Genomic DNA, 18737 nt, shown 5'->3' with positions numbered 1-18737 from the left:
AGCCAGCACTGTCTTTTTCTCCCTTCTTTCCAATCCTTTCAGAAAACCCACCTTGCCCGACCTCTAGATGCTTTTGAACTATAAATCCCATAATATGTGACCCTTGTTCCTCCTGGCTGGGGCTCATGGGAGTTGGAGGGCAACATCTGAAGGGCACTAGCTTCCCTCTCTCCACCTTGCCTACTGCAACTAAAGCTGTAGCCCACAGTACGCAGGTATAACTGAAATATGACCGCATGTTGTTCCCTTGTTTCCCATACTCCCCCCCTCTCCATTGTAGGTTTTCCCCTATAGTCTACAAGACTGTACACGCCTCAGTGTGGGGACACGTGCTCTGTAAAGCACCACACAGTCTTAGGGGCCATAAATAAACAAAAAGTAACACTTTGAATTCTGTTTCAGGTGAGAAATTATTATCCGACGATCTGACCCACTATGTTGTACCTGACTGGAAGGTTGTCCAAGATTATCTGGAGATACTGGAGTTCCTGGAACTCAGGGGGATTGTTTTCATGCAAACAGCATGTCAAGCAATGCAGCATCAGAGAGGGCGCAGGTAACTTGGTTTTTCACGGAGCCTCCTGCATGCTTCAAGTTCCTCCAAAAATAAAATGATAAATATTTGAGCATTCAGTCCTGCTCTTCATTACCTCAGGCCAGGAAGACTCGGCAGATAATCTTAAGAGGAGCACTGTTACTTTTATAGGAACTGCAGGCTCCTTTCCTTCCTGGCTCTCAGCCAGGTGATGACCTGGGCAGGTGATTCTCCCATATTTCTCTGTCTTCCCCAGTAGCCTTATTTGCAGCTAGCGCATGAAATTCCTGCCTGGATCAGTTTCCCCTGGTTCTGTGTTGGAGATGGGTGAATCCAACGACTCTTTGTAGTCAGTACCGGGGTAGAGATCCATTGGAGGGTCCTGTTGCACTGGTGGAAACTCAACAGTCAACAGACTCTGCATTGTGCAACCCGTTGCACAACAAAGCGGAACTGCTTATACATTCTCTTGTGCAACAACCATCCATTGGCACAAAACATTTCTCCAGTGGAAAAAGCATTCCACTAAATAACTTTAACTAAGTGCTACATTGGATACAGCCTCCTGTGTCTTTCTTAGATGGCGAGCCCTTTGGGTAGAGATTGGCCATGCCTCTTCTTTTGTCAAAAGCGCCATATCCTTAGATGGCTCTCTATAAACAATACATATGGCAGATTTATTTCAGCTTCACAATGACACTGTAAATGCCAAGAAATAATAGAACCGAACTGTGAAATGTCTTTTACTCCCCTTCCTTTTTTTAGACTTACAAAGGTTAATATTATGCTACAGCAATTTTGTGAGCACATCTGTATTTCAGATGCCCTTGGGACCCCAAAGGTTAATCAGGGATTTCTCTCACTGACATTAATTATAGCATTATTATCTATGAATATATTTCAGAGGTAATGGCAGTATTCTAATCCCCAGTCATAACAAGGCAATTTAATGAAAATACATAATGCTTTCTTCCCGCCAGCATTTTTTATTCTGTTTTTTTGACCTTCGGCCACTCCCCAGGTTGAGATAAAGTTTTCATGTGGGTCTCTTTTTAAAAAAATTCTGACTGGGACACAAGGTCTGGCCCTTGTCTTTCTGCATGGCCTTTTTTATTCTGGGATTTGAGGGGGGGGTGGAGGTCTTAGGTGGGGGGGAAAGCTGCAGCCTACAAGCCGCTGGTCCAACATCAGTCACTTTATTTGATGGAGCTAATTTGGCATCCGCGAGATGCGGTTCACATATCTGCAGAGTGGCTATTCATTTTTTAAATCCCAGCCAGCCATTTCTTCATTGTGCATTAATTACTTAGCTGCCACCTTTATTATACCAATGGTTATGCATATTTTTCAATGTTTAATGCTTCAAGTTTCACCTCCACCCACCCAACATTGCAGGCTTTGTTTTCAGCATTGCACTTTTGTGAGGCTTGATATATAGTTCTGTGGCTAGGATCTGTGATCATATTCATCATATTTTGTACTGATAGAGTTGTACAGCCCAATTCAGATGTCAGGAAGTATAGTAGAAATGGTGCAGTTTCTTCCTGAAATGATCAGTAGGGATAGGAAGGGGACACATTTGTTTTGAGTCTTTCCCGAAGGGATATAGAACATGGGGGCATAAGCAGAGCTGTACATGTAAATCTACTGGGACGCGGGTGGTGCTGTGGGTTAAACCACAGAGCCTAGGACTTGCCGATCAGAAGATCGGCAGTTCAAATACCCACGATGGGGTGAGCTTCCGTAGCTTGGTCCCTGCTCCTGCCAACCTAGCAGTTCGAAAGCACGTCAAAGTGCAAGTAGATAAATAGGTACCACTCCGGCGGGAAGGTAAACGGCGTTTCTGTGCGCTGCTCTTGTTCGCCAGAAGCGGCTTAGTCATGCTGGCCACATGACCTGGAAGCTGTACGCCGGCTCCCTTGGCCAATAAAGTGAGATGAGCACCGCAACCCCAGAGTCAGCCATGACTGGACCTAATGGTCAGGGGTACCTTTACCTTACATGTGAATCTTGGTGGTGCACTCTCCTTCCTTGGAGGTTTTTAAGCAGAGGTTGAATGGCTATCTGTCAGGGATTCTTTAGCTATGATTCCTGTGAACTGCGGGTATAGGGCGGTATACAAATTTAAAATATAATAATAATTCCTGCATTGCAGGGGGTTGGACTGAATGACCTTCCTGGTCCCTTCCAGCTCTGCAGTTCTATGATTCTGTCTCTGGATCAACCCATCCTATCCTGCTCTGTATTGCAATAAGGGAAAGCAGCAAACAGGCTGGACAGCTCAGGCGCAGCTCAGGCAGTGCTGTTGGGAACACAATGCTCTGAAGTTGCTCCAGCAAGGGAAGAGCTGAAATTAAGTCTTTAAACTGTAATAGCAGGTGGTGCTACCTGATGGTTCTCCAATAGTCTCCTACTGCGACCTAAGTAAGGCTTTCCTGGGTCTTCTGCAATGGAGTCCTCTGAGTTAGAGGACAGCAGTGCCACATCCTCAGGCTGCGGCAAAAAAAGCATTATGCATTTTCATCAGATAGCAGTACTTCCAGGGCTGGCCCTGCCTGCACCTCCTCTTCTGGTTCAGAATCCTCCCTTGATCACCCAGTGAAGAGGAATCTGACTCCTGGTCCCTGGTACTCTCTGCATCAGCAGCCTCTAGTATTTGCAGGCTAAGGAGGCAACTCCAGAATTGGAAATCTCTCTGTGCACGTCCTTGCATTGGCCCTGTTTGGTAGAGAAATAAATCTAACACAGAAGGGGATGGTGGTTAATCCATTAAACATAAAGAAGAATATTTTGAAAAATAAATGAAATAAATCCATCCATTTTTTTAATCCATTAATTTCATTTTTATTAAGTTTTGATAAGGACTCAGTTATGTGTGTAATGGCAGTTTTTATACATGCTCTTAAAAGGAAATGTTTTTAAAGGATCATACTGTGGGCTGCCCAAGCCGTGTAATTTAAATTTTAACAATTCATAATTAAATATAATTTTAAAATTAATAAACATAAATTGCACTTTTGTTTAAATCATTTTAGTGGTTATTAATTGTATAGGGATGCATTTAAAGATTAGATCAGATTGAAAATTTGATTCATCGTCAATGTTATTGTGATTTGCTGCTTTTAAAGGACCTATAACTTTCTAAAAACAGTGTGTAGATTAAAATATCAGAAATTCCCTGCCCCGCAGGATCAGAATGTAAAAAGCACAATAGAAAAGGAACGGGGAGGAATGAAGAACGAAAGCAAATTGTATTTATTTGATTCCTTACCCACCCTTTAATAAAACGTACCAATAATAAAAACAGAGATATTTTCTTAATTTATACTATAATGGATATAAAAATTTCTGATCACATAAAAGTTATAATGGTACTGTTACAATAGTACTAAATTTGAATACAATATGGATGAATATTTAGGTACTTAACAATGAGTTTTTGGCAGCAATAGGACTACCTCTGGGTGCTAACTACTTGCACAAGATGGTCTGTGGATTAATGATCCTTTGTTAAAATGAATGTTCCCATTTATAAATAATACAGCTGTAATGCTTTGGCAGAGTGACATTTGACTTCTTTCTTTCACAGACAGTACAATAAACTGCGAAATTTGGTGAGGGATGCCCGCCATGATTGCATTATGTTTTTTAATGAATTCCAGCTGCTTTCTTACTTGCCAAGAGAGAGGGGAGAATCTTTGGAGAAGTGGCAGACAAGGTATGTGCTGAATATGAGGTTGTGTCGCCAGTTTAAAAGCATCAGTAAACTTATTAGAAAACTGTGTCCAGCAACTCTCCACTCTTGAGGTTCAGCCCTGACCAGTGGGTGACTGACCCATAACAAGCTTGTTAATTACACTAAAATAAAAAGCCCTTATAATGACTCAGTGTTATACATTTATAAAGTCAAGGCAAAAATGTAACAGGACATGGAGTGGTAATTGTGAAGGTTTGCTCTCCTAGGAGTATTTACAATGCATCCGTTTGGTACTATAATCACTTCGCGGGTCAGATGCCCATCGTCATGGTAACAGATGATGAAGATTCCATCCAGCAACTTGGAAGTGAAACGGAAGGTGTTTTTGTGATTTCGTTCAAGGTAATCTTTCTGTACTGTAATGGCAAATGAAACAGTTCAGTACTCTGATGTCCTTGATGTTTGCCTGCAGAAATACCTCTATGCCTTTTATTCGCTTGTTTGCATTAAAGCGACATGGATGGAATAAACCCATTTTGTAATAAAACATCAGAACTGTTCAGTAACACACAAGGCATGGAAAAGTAAACGTTCCTTCTAGAGAGAAAGGAGATGACGTAAATGTTCTCTTAACACAGCTTAGTTCTTCCAAAAGCCTTATATAGTCACATACCTTTACGAGACCAAATTATTTCATTTTGCTCCTGCTCCATTTCTTGGGATTGGCAAATATTATGTATGTGGTTCTTCAGAGGGATGACTTACCGTATTTTTCGCCCTATAGGACGCACTTTTTCCCCTCTAAAAATGAAGGGGAAATGTGTGTGCGTCCTATGGGGCGAATGCAGGCTTTCACTGAAGCCTGGAGAGCGAGAGGGGTCGGCCCCGCAAGCGCCTGGGGGGAAAATAATTTTTTTAAAAAATTACTTCCCCCCCAAAAAACTTGGTGCATCCTATGGGCCGGTGCGTCCTATGGGGCGAAAAATAGGGTAGCTCTTTGCATCCCTGTATTTTAGCAGGTACAGTTGCCGTCTTTATTGAGAGATCCATTGTGGTACATGGTTAAGGCTGAACATGGAGCAGCAGGATGACCCAGTAATTTCACTAATTTCACTTTAGGATTACCATTTCTGCCTTATTTATTAGGGCTTCCGACATGGACTGGTCCTGTTATGAATTGCCCGTTTACGAATTACAGGAATAATCTCCTTCCTCTTTGTCTGTCTGTGCACAGAATTATCTGGACAACTTCTGGCCTGACTTAAAAGCTGCTCACGAGCTTTTTGAGTCTATAGTCCACTCACGGCGCGAACGGGAGAATGAAAGTCAAGACAATCACGGAAGGGAGTACCCTGAACATGTCCCTGTGGAAATGCTGGAAGCAGGGATTAAATCGGGGAGATACATACAGGTTCAGTTTTATTTCTTTATTTCATTTTTTTAAAGTATTCCCTGCTTTTTGAGGAACTTCCTTCACAAAGCAGCATACAATCTCCAATTAAAAAAAACAAGTTCGCACGACAATAAAACATGAAAATATAGAATATGGCACAGCTAAACAATAAACCAGTATGAAAAGAAAGAGTGTATAAATATCAAACATAATGCAGATAATAAAAAACAGTTTTAAGGCATAAAAGCCAACAAGAGTTAAAATCTGCAGATTTGAAATAGGCTGATTTGAGAAGAAAAATTATCAGCAGTCATAGAAAATGGAGCAATGTTGAGGCTTGTTTCACTTCTAATGGAAGAGAATTTAAGAGAACTGGTGCCTGATTGCTCAAAGCACATGCCTTGAGTCCCACTATGCTTTACTGCAGAGGCACCAGCAAGAGATCTTCATCCACAGATCTAAGTGACCAGGCTAGGGAGAGGCAGTTTCTCAGATGTGCATAGGAAAATGAAAGCCTGCCATTAAATAACGGAGTATTTTTTCAAGGAGCCAAAACCTTTCCAGATCAGTCTGATGGACAGTTGGTTTCATGACTCTTAGCTCCACCAACACAACACGTAGCGAACATAAGAAGAGTCTACTGGATCAGGCCAGTGACTCATCTAGTCCAGCATCCTATTTTCACAATGACCAATGTTGTAAACAAAAATTGCCCTTTTCCCTTATGGGGTATCCAAGAGCCCATATAGAGTCCTTACATAGGTTCCCTATTGGTAGGAGAAAATAACAGAGGCCACCCAGAGAATATTGAGAAGCAAAGCAGCTAGTAAGCTTGATCTTTATTGATATGTTGCAGCAGGGTGCTCCCCTCACCCGCAGGAGAGGAGGAGGAACCCAGAACAATAGCACAGAAGGCCATATAAAGACTTTTGAAATTGCCACCCTGTAGATCAAGACCACCTCCAGAAACATCATACATACATCACAGAAGGGGTGTAACCTAAGACCACCCCTCAGATACATCACACCTACATCACAAAAAAGGCGGTCTAAAACAGAAATTTGAATGTTGCTTTTCTCCTGTCATTGTTTATCTCCTGTCTGGCAGGTTACAATCCATGCCTGGAGAGCCTGGCCAGACTTTTGTAATGATAAATACTTAGTTCCTGGGCCAGGTCACAGGCTCACACCCAATTCATATCTTAAATGTGCCCTTAAGACAGGAGTTTGTGAGGAAAGAGACAATGGGGAGGTTTCCCACTTTGACCTCAAAGAGAAAACATTTGCTGAGTTTAGGAATCAAAATGGTTCCAGGTCAGTCTTCCTGTGCTGATCTATGTATGTGCTTGGTTGGTACACGTATGAACATTACCATATATCTAAGACCTCAAAATTCCTATCACACCAACCAGATGCCTTTTGGAAGCCCACAAGCAGAACCTGAGGACAAGAGCAATCTCTCTCCTCCTGTGCTTTCCCAGCAACTGGTAATCATAGCGTACTGCTTACCAGTATGGTGGCAGAACATTGCCTCCAATAGTGTGAGCTATGGGATTGAGTGTAGGTATGTTGTAGGTATGTTGTATGTATGTAGGTATGTTGTATGAAATGTATGTTTCTATGAAATGTATGTTTGTATGTGTATTAATGTTGAATTATTTTAACAATTAAAAAAATTTAAAAAAACAAAACAAAACAAAAAAAAAACAATAGTGTGAGCTCAAACACTCAGAACTTTCCATCTTTTTGAAGTTGCCCCATGTGATCTTGGCAAGGTGAAAGCACCCAGTGATACGAGAAGAAAAATAGATGAAACAAATTGTACACGCTGCAGTAATAGTAATAAGAATGATAAGCAATTTTGCAAGATTTCTAACACAAGATTCTTAAAAGTTTGGAGGCTGGACTTTGAAATGGAAAGTTTTATGGGCTGTTTCTGCCACAAAAAGGTACTAAATCCAAAAATTGACGCTGGAACAGTGAAACAGCAAGCAAGGAGGTCAGTTTTCATAACATTTCTGTGAAATGCTCAGAGGATAATGATTAGAGTAGGGATATAAAACAGAGACAACACTGGGAAACTTTGTTCCTGCAAATAAGCTCCCTTCGATATCAGTTGGCTTGGTTTCCCCCTTGCCCTTTTGCCCCATAATGGACAGTGTCTCTGTGGGAAAAGATAGACTGGAGTCTTTTGCTGAAATGTCGGCGGTGGCCTTTGTAGCTCATTACAGTGTTGATGGGGAAAGAAGCAAGATCAGTTGCAAGATCTGGCATTGTGTACAGAAAGTATTTATTTCAGTTAATTTGAATCCTGCTCTCCCCATCAAAGATGCCAGAGCAGCTAACAAGACAAAATATAAAAACACTCAGAATCACATCGTTAATAAAATGAGAACAGTGGACAGAATGTTGCAAATTTTAAAGAAGAAGAAAATAGTAATAAGCCAGCCGGATGGCTGTACAAATATTTGCTAGAGCAAACAAGTCCAGGAAGTGACAAAAAGTTGCTAACAAGGATCCAAATGGATCTCCTGGGGTAGGTGAGTTCTGTAACCCAGGTACAGTGGTACCTCGGGTTACATACGCTTCAGGTTACAGACTCCGCTAACCCAGAAATATTACCTCGGGTTAAGAACTTTGCTTCAGGATGAGAACAGATATCGTGCTCCGGCGGCGCAACGGCAGCAGGAGGCCCCATTAGCTAAAGTGGTGCTTCAGGTTAAGAACAGTTTCAGGTTAAGAATGGGCCTCCGGAATGAATTAAGTACTTAACCCGAGGTACCACTGTACTCCCACCAAGACAGCTTCCCCATCTTCCCACCAACTGTGCCTCGGACATAGGCAGAATACGCTAGAGCTGGAGTTGCCATTGTGGCACCCATGAGTGCCATGGCACCCTTGAGGTCTTCCCTTCAGGCCTTTGAGCTCCCCGCTGCCCTGCCTCGCTCACTGCCCCCTTGGTCCTAAGGTGGTGAGAACAATGACTTTTTTCTCCATTGCAAAGTACACAGAGCTGAAAAAGGAAGTGGGAAGAGTGACCCTCCTTCCCACTTCCTCTTTCAGCTCTATGCCTTTTTCAAGGCTCAGATTAATCCCATTGGATCTGACTTTTAACCGTGTGCCCCGAAAAAGCAAAGTGTGTGCATATGCACTTTCCCTTTTCCTGTCTCTTGGGTGCTGATCTGGGAGTGTGGGGAGAGAAGTGATCGGAGGGGTTAATGCCCACAGCACTTGCTCAAAAATCCAAATGTGTCCTCCGGTGTAAAAAGACACTAGAGAGTTTCTTCCACTGCGTTAACGGGATTGGCAGGCTCCTAAAGGAATTGGTAGCCCTTAAAAAGTTTCCAAGTCACTTAACAAACAGAGCTTTGATGCTGATAACCTGGACAGCGTGGTAGGCATTGCAGCCAAAACGAGGACAGTCGCATGGCCCAGCAAGATGGTCCCTGTCAGAACTTTTGCAGCAGCGTTTTGAGCCAGGGAGGTTTCTGAATGCTTTCTTGTGACAGTTCCACAGGTGGTGCATTAAGGTAATCCAGACAAGAGATAGTGAACATCACTGTGACCAAATCCATTTTCTCCAGGCATAATTTGGCAGGTTAACTTAACTGGGCAAAGGCATTCCAAACTACATCGACCACCTGGAACCTCAAGCAGCAATGCTGGCTCCAAGAGCACTCCCAAACTTTAAAAATGATTTTTTTAGATGGAGTGCAACTCCTTCCAAAACAGGCAGCAGCAATTCTCATGATTGGCGTTCTTTCTGGGCAGGAACACCTCTGTATTGCCCAGGTTAAGTTTCAGTTTATCGGCCAACATCCTGGGCTCACTGATTCCAGACAACGGTTCAAACTTTCTCCAGCCTCCCTGAAACTATATAGAAAGTCTAGGCAGGGAGCAGAGAGAGAGAGAGAGAGAGAGAGGTGTGTCATTAGCAAGTACTACAGAGCCGAATTTAACATAGCCTTGTACATTTGTATTGGCTGTGCCTGGTTCTGAATTTTAATTTATTCTAGGGGGTCCTGAATGTGAATAAGCACAGAGCGCAGGTTGAAGCATTCGTCCGACTTCAAGGAGCCAGCAACAAAGAAAAAGGTGAGAACAAATCCCATGCTTTCAGTTTGGCTAGTGAACTGGGTTTTGCTAGGTTTTTCCTTCTCCAAAGCACAGCTTGGCTTACTTTGCTGGGTCATCTGGGTCTACTTTGCCATGCAGGCACTTACTTTTCTGGGATGCTCTCTCTCTCTCTCTCTCTGAGGTTCCTAGTGGTCTAGACCAGGAATAGGTAAACTCGGCCCTCCAGATGTTTTGGGACTACAACTCCCATCATCCCTAGCTAACAGGACCAGTGGTCAGGGATGGTGGGAGTTGTAGCCCCAAAACATCTGGAGGGCCGAGTTTGCCTGTGTCTGGTCTAGACTGAACAGGTTGCCTCATAATGGGAGCTGACTAAAGGGCGGTAGCTGCCTCATACTTAGTAGTTTCTTCATTCCTCACACTGCTGCGATTCTGCTTTAGAGCAGGTATTCTCTTGGGTTTCAGCTGTCCTCTGCAATCAGGTTTTACAGATTCTCAGGGGTAGATCTATTTGCCACTTTCCACAGAACAGTGGGGAAAGGAAATAAATAATGTGATTTATTTCCTAGGGTTCTCCCTTTGCCAGGAAAGCCCCCTCCAAATGATTCTCCCTTAAATGATCAGATCAATATTTCAACAGGAAGGGATTGGATTGTGCTCAAAATGAATAAGGGGATGTCCTGCAGTATGGGACAGTTCTTTGAAAGTAAAGGACACTTGGCAACCATAATATTATGTATAGCAATCCAGTTATTCTCTTGACATAGAATTTATGTACCGGTATATGCTGGAGTTTGGCCCTATAAATCTCTATATGTGGTTTTTCACATTTAGTTATGAGAGTGGCTTTATGAGTTTCAGAGTTTCATCTTGTATATAGATGAACACCAGTGATTAGGAAACGGGCAGTGTGGCTTGGAAGCTGTGTGCATTCTTAAAATTTATTTATTTTTCTGTGAGGCCAGCTAAGTCCTACCCCACCACTTTTAATATAAGAAAATGCCAAAAAAAGAACAAGACTTGGAGAAATAGGAATCTGCTGTCTGCTCTAGGTTCCACTGAGTCATTCCTCCTTTCTTTGCACCCAGATCTCAAAAATGACGTCCTGATTTACGGCACCAAAGCTCGGAACAGAGCAATTCATGGTGATGTGGTAGCGGTTGAATTACTCCCCAAGAGCGAGTGGAAGGGACGGACTGCCGCCCTTTGTGAGAACGAGACCGAAGAGAAGACTTCTGGGGAGGTTTACGGTGAACCTATGCCCACAGGTAAGTGTAGAGAGCAAGTTACCTGAAAGACTGTTTGCCTCTGTAAAGACGTGTAAAAGCACTTTAGTCACCTGGGGAAAATCTACCTGTGGCATCGCACCCTACAGAACATCATAGGGCTGTGAGCTGGAAACAGGCATTTCCCCCTACATTTCCGTGGTTTGTGCTTCGCAGAACAAATTCTGAGCAAGAGTCATCACTGACATCATGTTAATACGCATTGCTACCCTGTTCAAGCTTTAGCAGCCGCTCAGCTGACAACTTTTTAGTTGTATTTGGTTTACTTGGTGTGTGTTGAAGTTTGTAAATCGTAGTGGTGGTGTCCCTTGGGCCTGAGATTGTTATTCCAATCTTGCTAGGAAGGGCCATTGTAAAAACAAGCTCATATTTAAGAAGAAGAAATTATTGATCTTGTCTGAAATGCACTGTAGCATTGTAAAGTGGCAGGCTAGTCCTGTAAGAACACTTTGCAGACCTACTGTATCATTTTATCAATTCCCTTATTGCCTCTTGGGCATGATAGATCTTCCTGTAAATGGATTTATCTATAATATCTTCCTTATCATGCACTTTGCTTCTGCTTCCAAGGATTGATGTATAATCACAGCATTATTCCACTTTCAAAGGTAAAGTCGTTGGCATCATACAGAAGAACTGGCGTGATTATGTGGTCACTTTTCCATCCAAAGAAGAGAGCCCGTCACACGGCAAAAATGCACAGAAAGTCCTTGTGACACCTTGGGATTACAGAATCCCCAAGATCAGAATTAGCACGCAGCAAGCTGAGGCTTTACAGGTAAAACGGTTCCTTGGTGCATAAATATCAACCAAGTTCCAATCAGCATTTGCTAATCATGGGTTTTCTGTTGACTTGGTGTTTCACAACAGGACTTCCGGGTTATCGTGCGTATCGATTCTTGGGAGTCGACATCAGTGTATCCAAATGGGCATTTTGTGCGTGTTTTAGGGCGGATAGGAGATCTTGAGGGAGAAATTCAGACTATCCTGGTGGAAAACAGCATCTCTGTGAGCCCCTTCTCCGAAGCGCAGGTTGGTCTGCATTTGCTTTTAATACTTCAGCTGGTAAATGGTAACTGTGTTAGAGCAGTGAATTTAAGGTGTCATGTTAGAAAAGCAAACTCTGCCCCTTGCGCTGAAGGGGTCTGATGTAGAAGAAGAAGAAGAAGAGTTTGGATTTGATATCCTGCTTTATCACTACCCAAAGGAGTCTCAAAGCAGCTAACATTCTCCTTTCCCTTCCTCCCCCACAACAAACACTCTGTGAGGTGAGTGGGGCTGAGAGACTTAAGAGAAGTGTGACTGGCCCAAGGTCACCCAGCAGCTGCAGGTGGAGGAGCGGAGAATTGAACCCGGTTCACCAGATTATGAGACTACCGCTCGTAACCACTACACTACACTGTACTGTGATTTCAGTATAAACAGGGGGCAAAGCTGCCTCCAGCAGATTTTACCCGCTGACTCTTAGAGAGGATACGAATGAAGTGTTATTTTTTTCAATCTAAAATCTGTGACGGGCAGGACTTTCCTCCTGCAGATGTGTGAGATGCCAGTTGTTATCCCAGAGAAGCCATGGAAAGTGGCTCCAGAAGAAGAGCTCAAGCGTGTGGATCTGAGGGATACCCACTTAGTCTTCAGCATTGATCCAAAAGGCTGTGAAGATGTGGACGACGCCCTGTCCATTAGAACCCTGCCTAATGGAAACCTGGAGCTAGGGGTTCACATTGCAGACGTGACTCACTTTGTGGCTGCAAATTCTTACACAGATATTGAGGCAAGAGCAAGGTGGGTTTGGTTCTGGGGTAGAAGCTGGAAGCTTTAATATTTATTGTCGTAATACAGTGGTACCTCTGGTTGCGGATGGGATCTGTTCCGGAGCTCCGATCGGATCCCGAAGTTTCCACAACTAGAGGTGCCTGTTCTGCGCATGCACACAGTGTGATAGAGCGCTTCTGCGCATGCGGCAAAACCAGGAAGATACTTCATATACATAACAAGAGGGGCACGTAAGTAGAGGTACCACTGTATATATAAACCAGTTAAAACAAAGTACCTAAGTGAACAAGGTTATATAAATTAACATATGGACCTGTATATTGTATTATCTGCAAGGGGGGGGGGGGAATGAATGATTGTTCTTTTGATAGTGATTTCAATAACCAATACCAAGAATGTAATGAACAGTAGTGACTAAATACTGCTGCATAGGAGATGGCAGAATCAGTCACTCGTGTCATCAGAGGGAAATCTTTTCTTGTAACTGTGAAAGCTCTATTTAGATGTACAATTGCCCAAAATTGATTTTAATATTTTTGCTGCTGTTTTAGGCTGAAACTAATCTTAACATGTACGCTTGGGGTGTTTGTTTCTTACAGCTGCCAACTGCTCTTATTCTGAATTAACAGTAGATATCAATATAAGTCGCCCCACAGCAAAAGGGATTAAAGCATGGCTATTTTACGCATATACTAGTGTGACTGAAACAAATGTCTCTTGTCTACATTATAAATGGCCCGTCCTAAATTGTTTAGCATTCACATTAGATAAACCAACCGTGTTGCAATATGCATCCAAATGTTCTGAAACTTTAAAGATGTGCAGTAGGAGCATTATAATAATCATGTCTCCAATTTCTCAGGGCTACTACTTACTACTTAGCAGATCGTCGTTACGACATGCTGCCTGCCGTCTTGAGTGCCAACTTATGTTCTCTTCTTGGGAATGTTGACAGGTGAGCTCTTAGCACTGACTTACCCTAGTATCTCAGGTATTAAGACAAGTTCTTGGTGTTTTGCTTCTTCCTAGCCCTGGCTCTTTGGGAGACAAAAATAACCTCTTGTAGCATTCTAATATTCTGCAATTTTTCTCAGTTTATGAGAAAAGTTTCATACACAAAACATTCTAGCGTGTTTTGCAAGCACGGAAGTTTGGCCATTATTAGAATCTATTAAACTGCACGTACTTAAAATATAACTACCATATTAAATCAATTTCTCCGTCACTAGCCATTGTCTTTTCTCCCCTGTACTGAAAATTGAAAGGGTGGAAACTAGGGGTGAACTTCATGTTTTTTCCAATGACTAACAAGTGGATTTTGCTAACACAGCTGTTTATGATTCATAAAAGCAACCCATGTTATGAATGTCAAACCAACTGAACTCTGTTTCTCTCTTGCTCGAAATTATTAGTATTTATTGAAGTTATATATCTCCCTATACCTGGGGGTCTCAGGTGGTTCACAGAATAAAATCAAGATATAAAACCACAAAATACATAATAAAAATAAAAACAACAACCCAATAGCCCCCCCAAAAAATATTCAAAAGGGCATAATCAGATCAACCAAAGGCCTGGTTAAAAATGTTTCTGGCTGGCGCCTAAAGGTGTATAATGAAGGCGTCAGGTGGACTTCCCTGGGGAGAGCACTCCACAGATGAGGAGCCACTGCAGAGAAGGCCTGTTCTCGTGTTGCCACCCTCCGGACCTCTCGAGGAGCAGGCATACGAAGAAGGGCCTCAGAAGATGATCTCAGTGTCTGGATACAGGTAGGTTCATATGGAAAGAGGCTACATGATGGTCAGCATTGCCATTTATAAATCAGCAATGTTGTTTTATTTTCAAGGTATGCTGTGAGTGTCATTTGGGAACTTGAAAAAACTTCCTATGAAATAAAGGAGGTTTGGTACCACAGAACCATCATTCGCTCTTCCTACAAACTGTTTTATGAGGCGGCCCAGGCATTGCTGGATGGAGACTTGACAGCGGCCGATGAAATTCTGGAGCTCAAAGATATGGGCGAAGATACGAGCAAACAGAAGTTAGACGAGCTGATCTGGGCCATAGGGAAGCTGACCGATGTCGCCCGGCATATTCGAGCTAAGAGGGACAGCTGCGGAGCGCTGGAATTGGAAGGGGTCGAGGTCAGAGTGCTACTGGATGACAAAAAGAACATTGATGACCTCATCCCTCGGCAGCCGCTGGAAGTCCACGAAACAATTGCCGAATGTATGATTCTCGCAAACCATTGGGTGGCCAAGAAGATATGGGAGACTTTCCCTCACCAAGCCCTCCTGCGCCAACACCCACCCCCACGGCAGGAGTTTTTTTCAGAGCTCCGAGAATGTGCTGGAACAAAAGGCTTCTTCATAGATACACGGCAAGTAGAATGGGGGCTTACCAGTCCAGGCCTTCTTTAAGCTGCAGAGTAGTTGTTTTCCAAAATATCTCCAAGTACATTGCGGCTCTGGGTGCCCAAATGATCTGCATTTTCAGAAACAGGCTGGGCTTATGCGTTGTTTATTTAATTAATTTATATATTTATATACCACCGTTTATCAAAAGATTCCAGGGCAATATAGAAAGATTAAGAACGTATTTTACAATTATGGCATTGATATGCCACTCCAGAACCTGAGTTATCTTCTGGCAGCATTTCCATTGTTGTATATTTACAGATAAGGCACTTTGGGCTAGGAAAAAGGCTATTACGATCTCTCCAGCTGCTCTACCCCTCTGTATTCAGAATAGTCTGGTTGCAGGGTTAGAAGGCAGCCAGCTGGAGCTTGCCATAGAAGAGGTCTGTTGCAGCAACTTGAGTTTTGGACGGAAGTGCAGTTTCAAAGGTAGGGGAGGAGAGTGGCTTGGAAACTATTCTCCATCCGCTATCCACTGCATCTTTAAAAAATTAGAGCTAGACCCCTTAACAACTGGTGTAGAACTGGAATTGCTCAGAGTTTGTCTGTGCAGGTAAGTCCAAGACTAGTTTTAGGACAGGTTGGTGGCGTGGGTTCATTTGTGAAAGTTGTAATAAGAAGCATCTACATTACTGAAAAGTTCAAATAAATTGATTTTCTGTTATCATTAATCTATTCGTTTTGATAGGTCGAACAAAGCATTAGCTGACTCCCTGGATAAGGCAGTTGACCCATCTGATCCTCTGGTGAACAGGCTGCTGAGATCTATGGCCACACAGGCAATGTCTAACGCCTTGTATTTTTCAACTGGCTCTTGCCCCAAAGAAGAGTTCTTTCACTATGGTAACTGCTGTCATTTGTTTCTTTGTGTGTTTTTAAAATCCCAGCTCTAGCTCCTCCACTATTGTCTTCATGGCCTTTGTGTCCATTATTCCATCCTATTTTGCGGCAGGTCTTGCTCTGGATAAATACACCCACTTCACTTCGCCAATCAGAAGATATGCTGATATAATAGTCCACCGGCTGCTGTTGGTGGCCACTTCGAAAGGAGATAAATCAGGCACCAAGGAGAACTTGCCTAGCAACAAAGAACTTGAAGAGCTATGTAGACACATCAACAACAGAAACAGGGTAAGGCGATTAGTGAGCATGCATTTGGGTGTGTTTATGCAAGAGATTCTCAGAGACGCACATTTGACTTAGGCCACCATACATTTAAAACACTATGATACCGCTTTTTAAAAAATCATGGCTTTCCCCCTAAGAATTATGGGAGCTGTGGTTTGTTAAGGGTGCAGAGTTGTTTGGAGGTCCCTATTCCCCTCTCGGAGTAGTTTTAAAACTATCCCTCTTCACAGGGGACTCTGGGAATTGTAGCAGTGGAATGGGATTAGGGGTCTGTGAACAATTCTTAACACCCAACAAAAAATACAGCTCCAAGACTCCTTTGGGGAAATCATGATGAGTGCTTTAAATGTGTAGTATGAATGTGGACTTACAGTGAAGGTTGATTCACTGCAGTGAAGATGGGAAGTTATTTTGGGGGAGATTTGTCATCCCACTTGCTTTGGAAGCAGGCCAGTGCAAATAAATCACAACGATTTATGCAAATATTTAATTACGTTAACCTAAAGAACATAAAGAAAAGGAAGAGAATGGACAAGACAGGAAGTCATTCCCAACCTTAAATGTTCTGGGACCCGGCTGCCTAAAGAACCGCCTCCACCCATATGAACCTACATAGGTTTTAAGGTCATTGTCTTGGACTATGCAGTCTGGTTGACTAGATATCAAAACATCATAGGCAGGGCCTTTTTGGTAGTGGCACCAACACAGTGGAATCCCTCCTTTCTAATCTAAGTTGCTTTCTTTGGATAGGCCGCCCAGCATGCCCAGAAGCAGTCCACTGAACTTTTCCAGTGTATGTACTTCAGAGATAAGAGTCTTGACGGAGATGAGCAGTGCACAGCAGACGGGATTATCTATTCAATCCGAACAAATGGCGTGCTTGTCTTTGTGCCAAGGTAAGGCAACTGTAGCTTGATGCCAGACAAGCAAGTCCACATGGCAAGTTGCCTATTTCTGGGCAATCTGGAACACACGGGAAGTATTACAGCATAGCAGTTGGATTTGGTGGGGACATTTTTCTCAAATGACATTGGGAGGAGGGGAAGTTGAATTCAGGAATCTATTCAGTCAAACCACTTCTTTCTGCTGGTAGTAGCTGTCCCAACATTTCAGACAGTTTTTCCCCAATTCCAATTGGAGATGCTGGATTGAACCTGGGAACCTGTTCAGAGCCTGCTCACTACTTAGATACAGCCCCCATGTGACCGTGCTTTGAGCTTCTGGCATAGGGTGGGACAGAGCTCCACTGAATAAGTTCTCCTGCAACAGAGACTGCCTAGACTTCCTGTTTGTTAAAAAAGGATGTTTTGTAATACTAATTGATACTTATTTTACATTTATTTTTGCTTTCTACTAATAGTTTTATTGAATTTTCTAAAAAGAGGTACTTAATCAATTAATTGACTCAGGCTTTTTAATGATAAAGTTCACTGGCAACCGGATACTTTTTTTGGAACCTAATCTCTTTCTGTCACAGGTATGGAATTAAAGGGGCAGCCTATCTGAAAAATAAGGAAGGGTTGGTTCTCTCTTGTCAAGCCGATGGGAGCTGCAAATGGAAACCTGGTTGTCTCCAGCGCTTTCCTAGCAAAATTATCTCTGCTCCCACAGCTGAGGATTCTGTTACGCTGAACCTTTTTGACCATGTGGCGGTATGTAACGTATCTGCATTGAAATTACTCTCCTGTAACACAAGGAGGCAAAATAGAATCTTACTGTGTGCTTTTTCCACCCACAGGTAAAAATTTCCGTACAGAGTTCTCGTTGCCATACCGATCGTATTCAGTTGCATATAACAAGCTGCAAACCTTACAAGACACCAGAGTTGGAACTGTCTCAAAGTCCCCACATATCTAGAACAGATTTGGTACGGGAAGTAACAAAGACTGTGGAGGAGGCCCAGCTTGCTAATGACAAGGCCAAAACAAAGATGATAGAGGAAGAATATGAGGAGTATCGCCAGACTCAGGGTGTGAGCCTCTATCACTTGTTGGAGGAAATCAAGGAATTGGCCTTATTGGATGTATCTGCAGATAGTGGAGCATGAAAGCTCTCGTGCAAGTGCTGTTCATTTGGCCTGTCCTAAAAAAAAATTCTAATATTTCTAAATGTGTTAATTATTTCAGTTGGCTCGGCTTTTGGTAGAACATGGTATAATACAGTATCTCTATGAAAACAGGCAGCTATACATTAAAACACACTTGTAGTCATGGATGGTAATGAGATAGCACTTTGCGCCTTCTGTGAATTGAGTACATAAAATGGCAAATATTTCAAGCACCTCAGGGAATAAATAATAATTTGATATGACAACCAAGTAGCTCTTTAAAATTTTACTCTCTGATAATGGAAGTGACTATACAGCAAAAGAATGTTAAGCGCTTCCCATTAATTTATATCCAGTATTTATCATCTGGGTTGTTTTTTG

General features: G+C 42.7%; 1 protein-coding gene across 3 annotated transcripts in view; it reads left to right on the top strand.

The window, feature by feature from the left end:
* DIS3L (DIS3 like exosome 3'-5' exoribonuclease) overlaps positions 1-18622 on the top strand; it is a 21991-nt gene extending 3369 nt beyond the window's left edge. For 2 of the 3 annotated variants that reach the window (XM_081888476.1, XM_081888474.1), the window contains exons 2-17: positions 403-556; positions 4125-4253; positions 4499-4634; positions 5467-5643; positions 9642-9720; positions 10791-10970; positions 11597-11766; positions 11859-12020; positions 12526-12773; positions 13627-13719; positions 14611-15144; positions 15870-16024; positions 16134-16312; positions 17060-17205; positions 17787-17961; positions 18048-18622. In XM_081888476.1, coding sequence (XP_081744602.1) covers positions 513-556; positions 4125-4253; positions 4499-4634; positions 5467-5643; positions 9642-9720; positions 10791-10970; positions 11597-11766; positions 11859-12020; positions 12526-12773; positions 13627-13719; positions 14611-15144; positions 15870-16024; positions 16134-16312; positions 17060-17205; positions 17787-17961; positions 18048-18356 — 2916 coding nt within the window. In that variant the 5' untranslated portion in view covers positions 403-512 and the 3' untranslated portion in view covers positions 18357-18622. Of the gene's footprint in view, positions 1-81; positions 216-402; positions 557-4124; positions 4254-4498; positions 4635-5466; positions 5644-9641; positions 9721-10790; positions 10971-11596; positions 11767-11858; positions 12021-12525; positions 12774-13626; positions 13720-14610; positions 15145-15869; positions 16025-16133; positions 16313-17059; positions 17206-17786; positions 17962-18047 lie in introns of those variants that run through there. The other variant, XM_081888475.1, reaches the window with a different exon arrangement.
* The last annotated feature ends 115 nt before the right edge of the window (positions 18623-18737 follow it).

The sequence above is a fragment of the Podarcis melisellensis genome (assembly GCF_964234715.1).
Source record: "Podarcis melisellensis genome assembly, chromosome: 14".
NCBI lineage: Eukaryota > Metazoa > Chordata > Lepidosauria > Squamata > Lacertidae > Podarcis > Podarcis melisellensis.
Note: the sequence above shows the minus strand (reverse complement) of the source record. Positions and strands in the feature narration are given on the sequence as shown.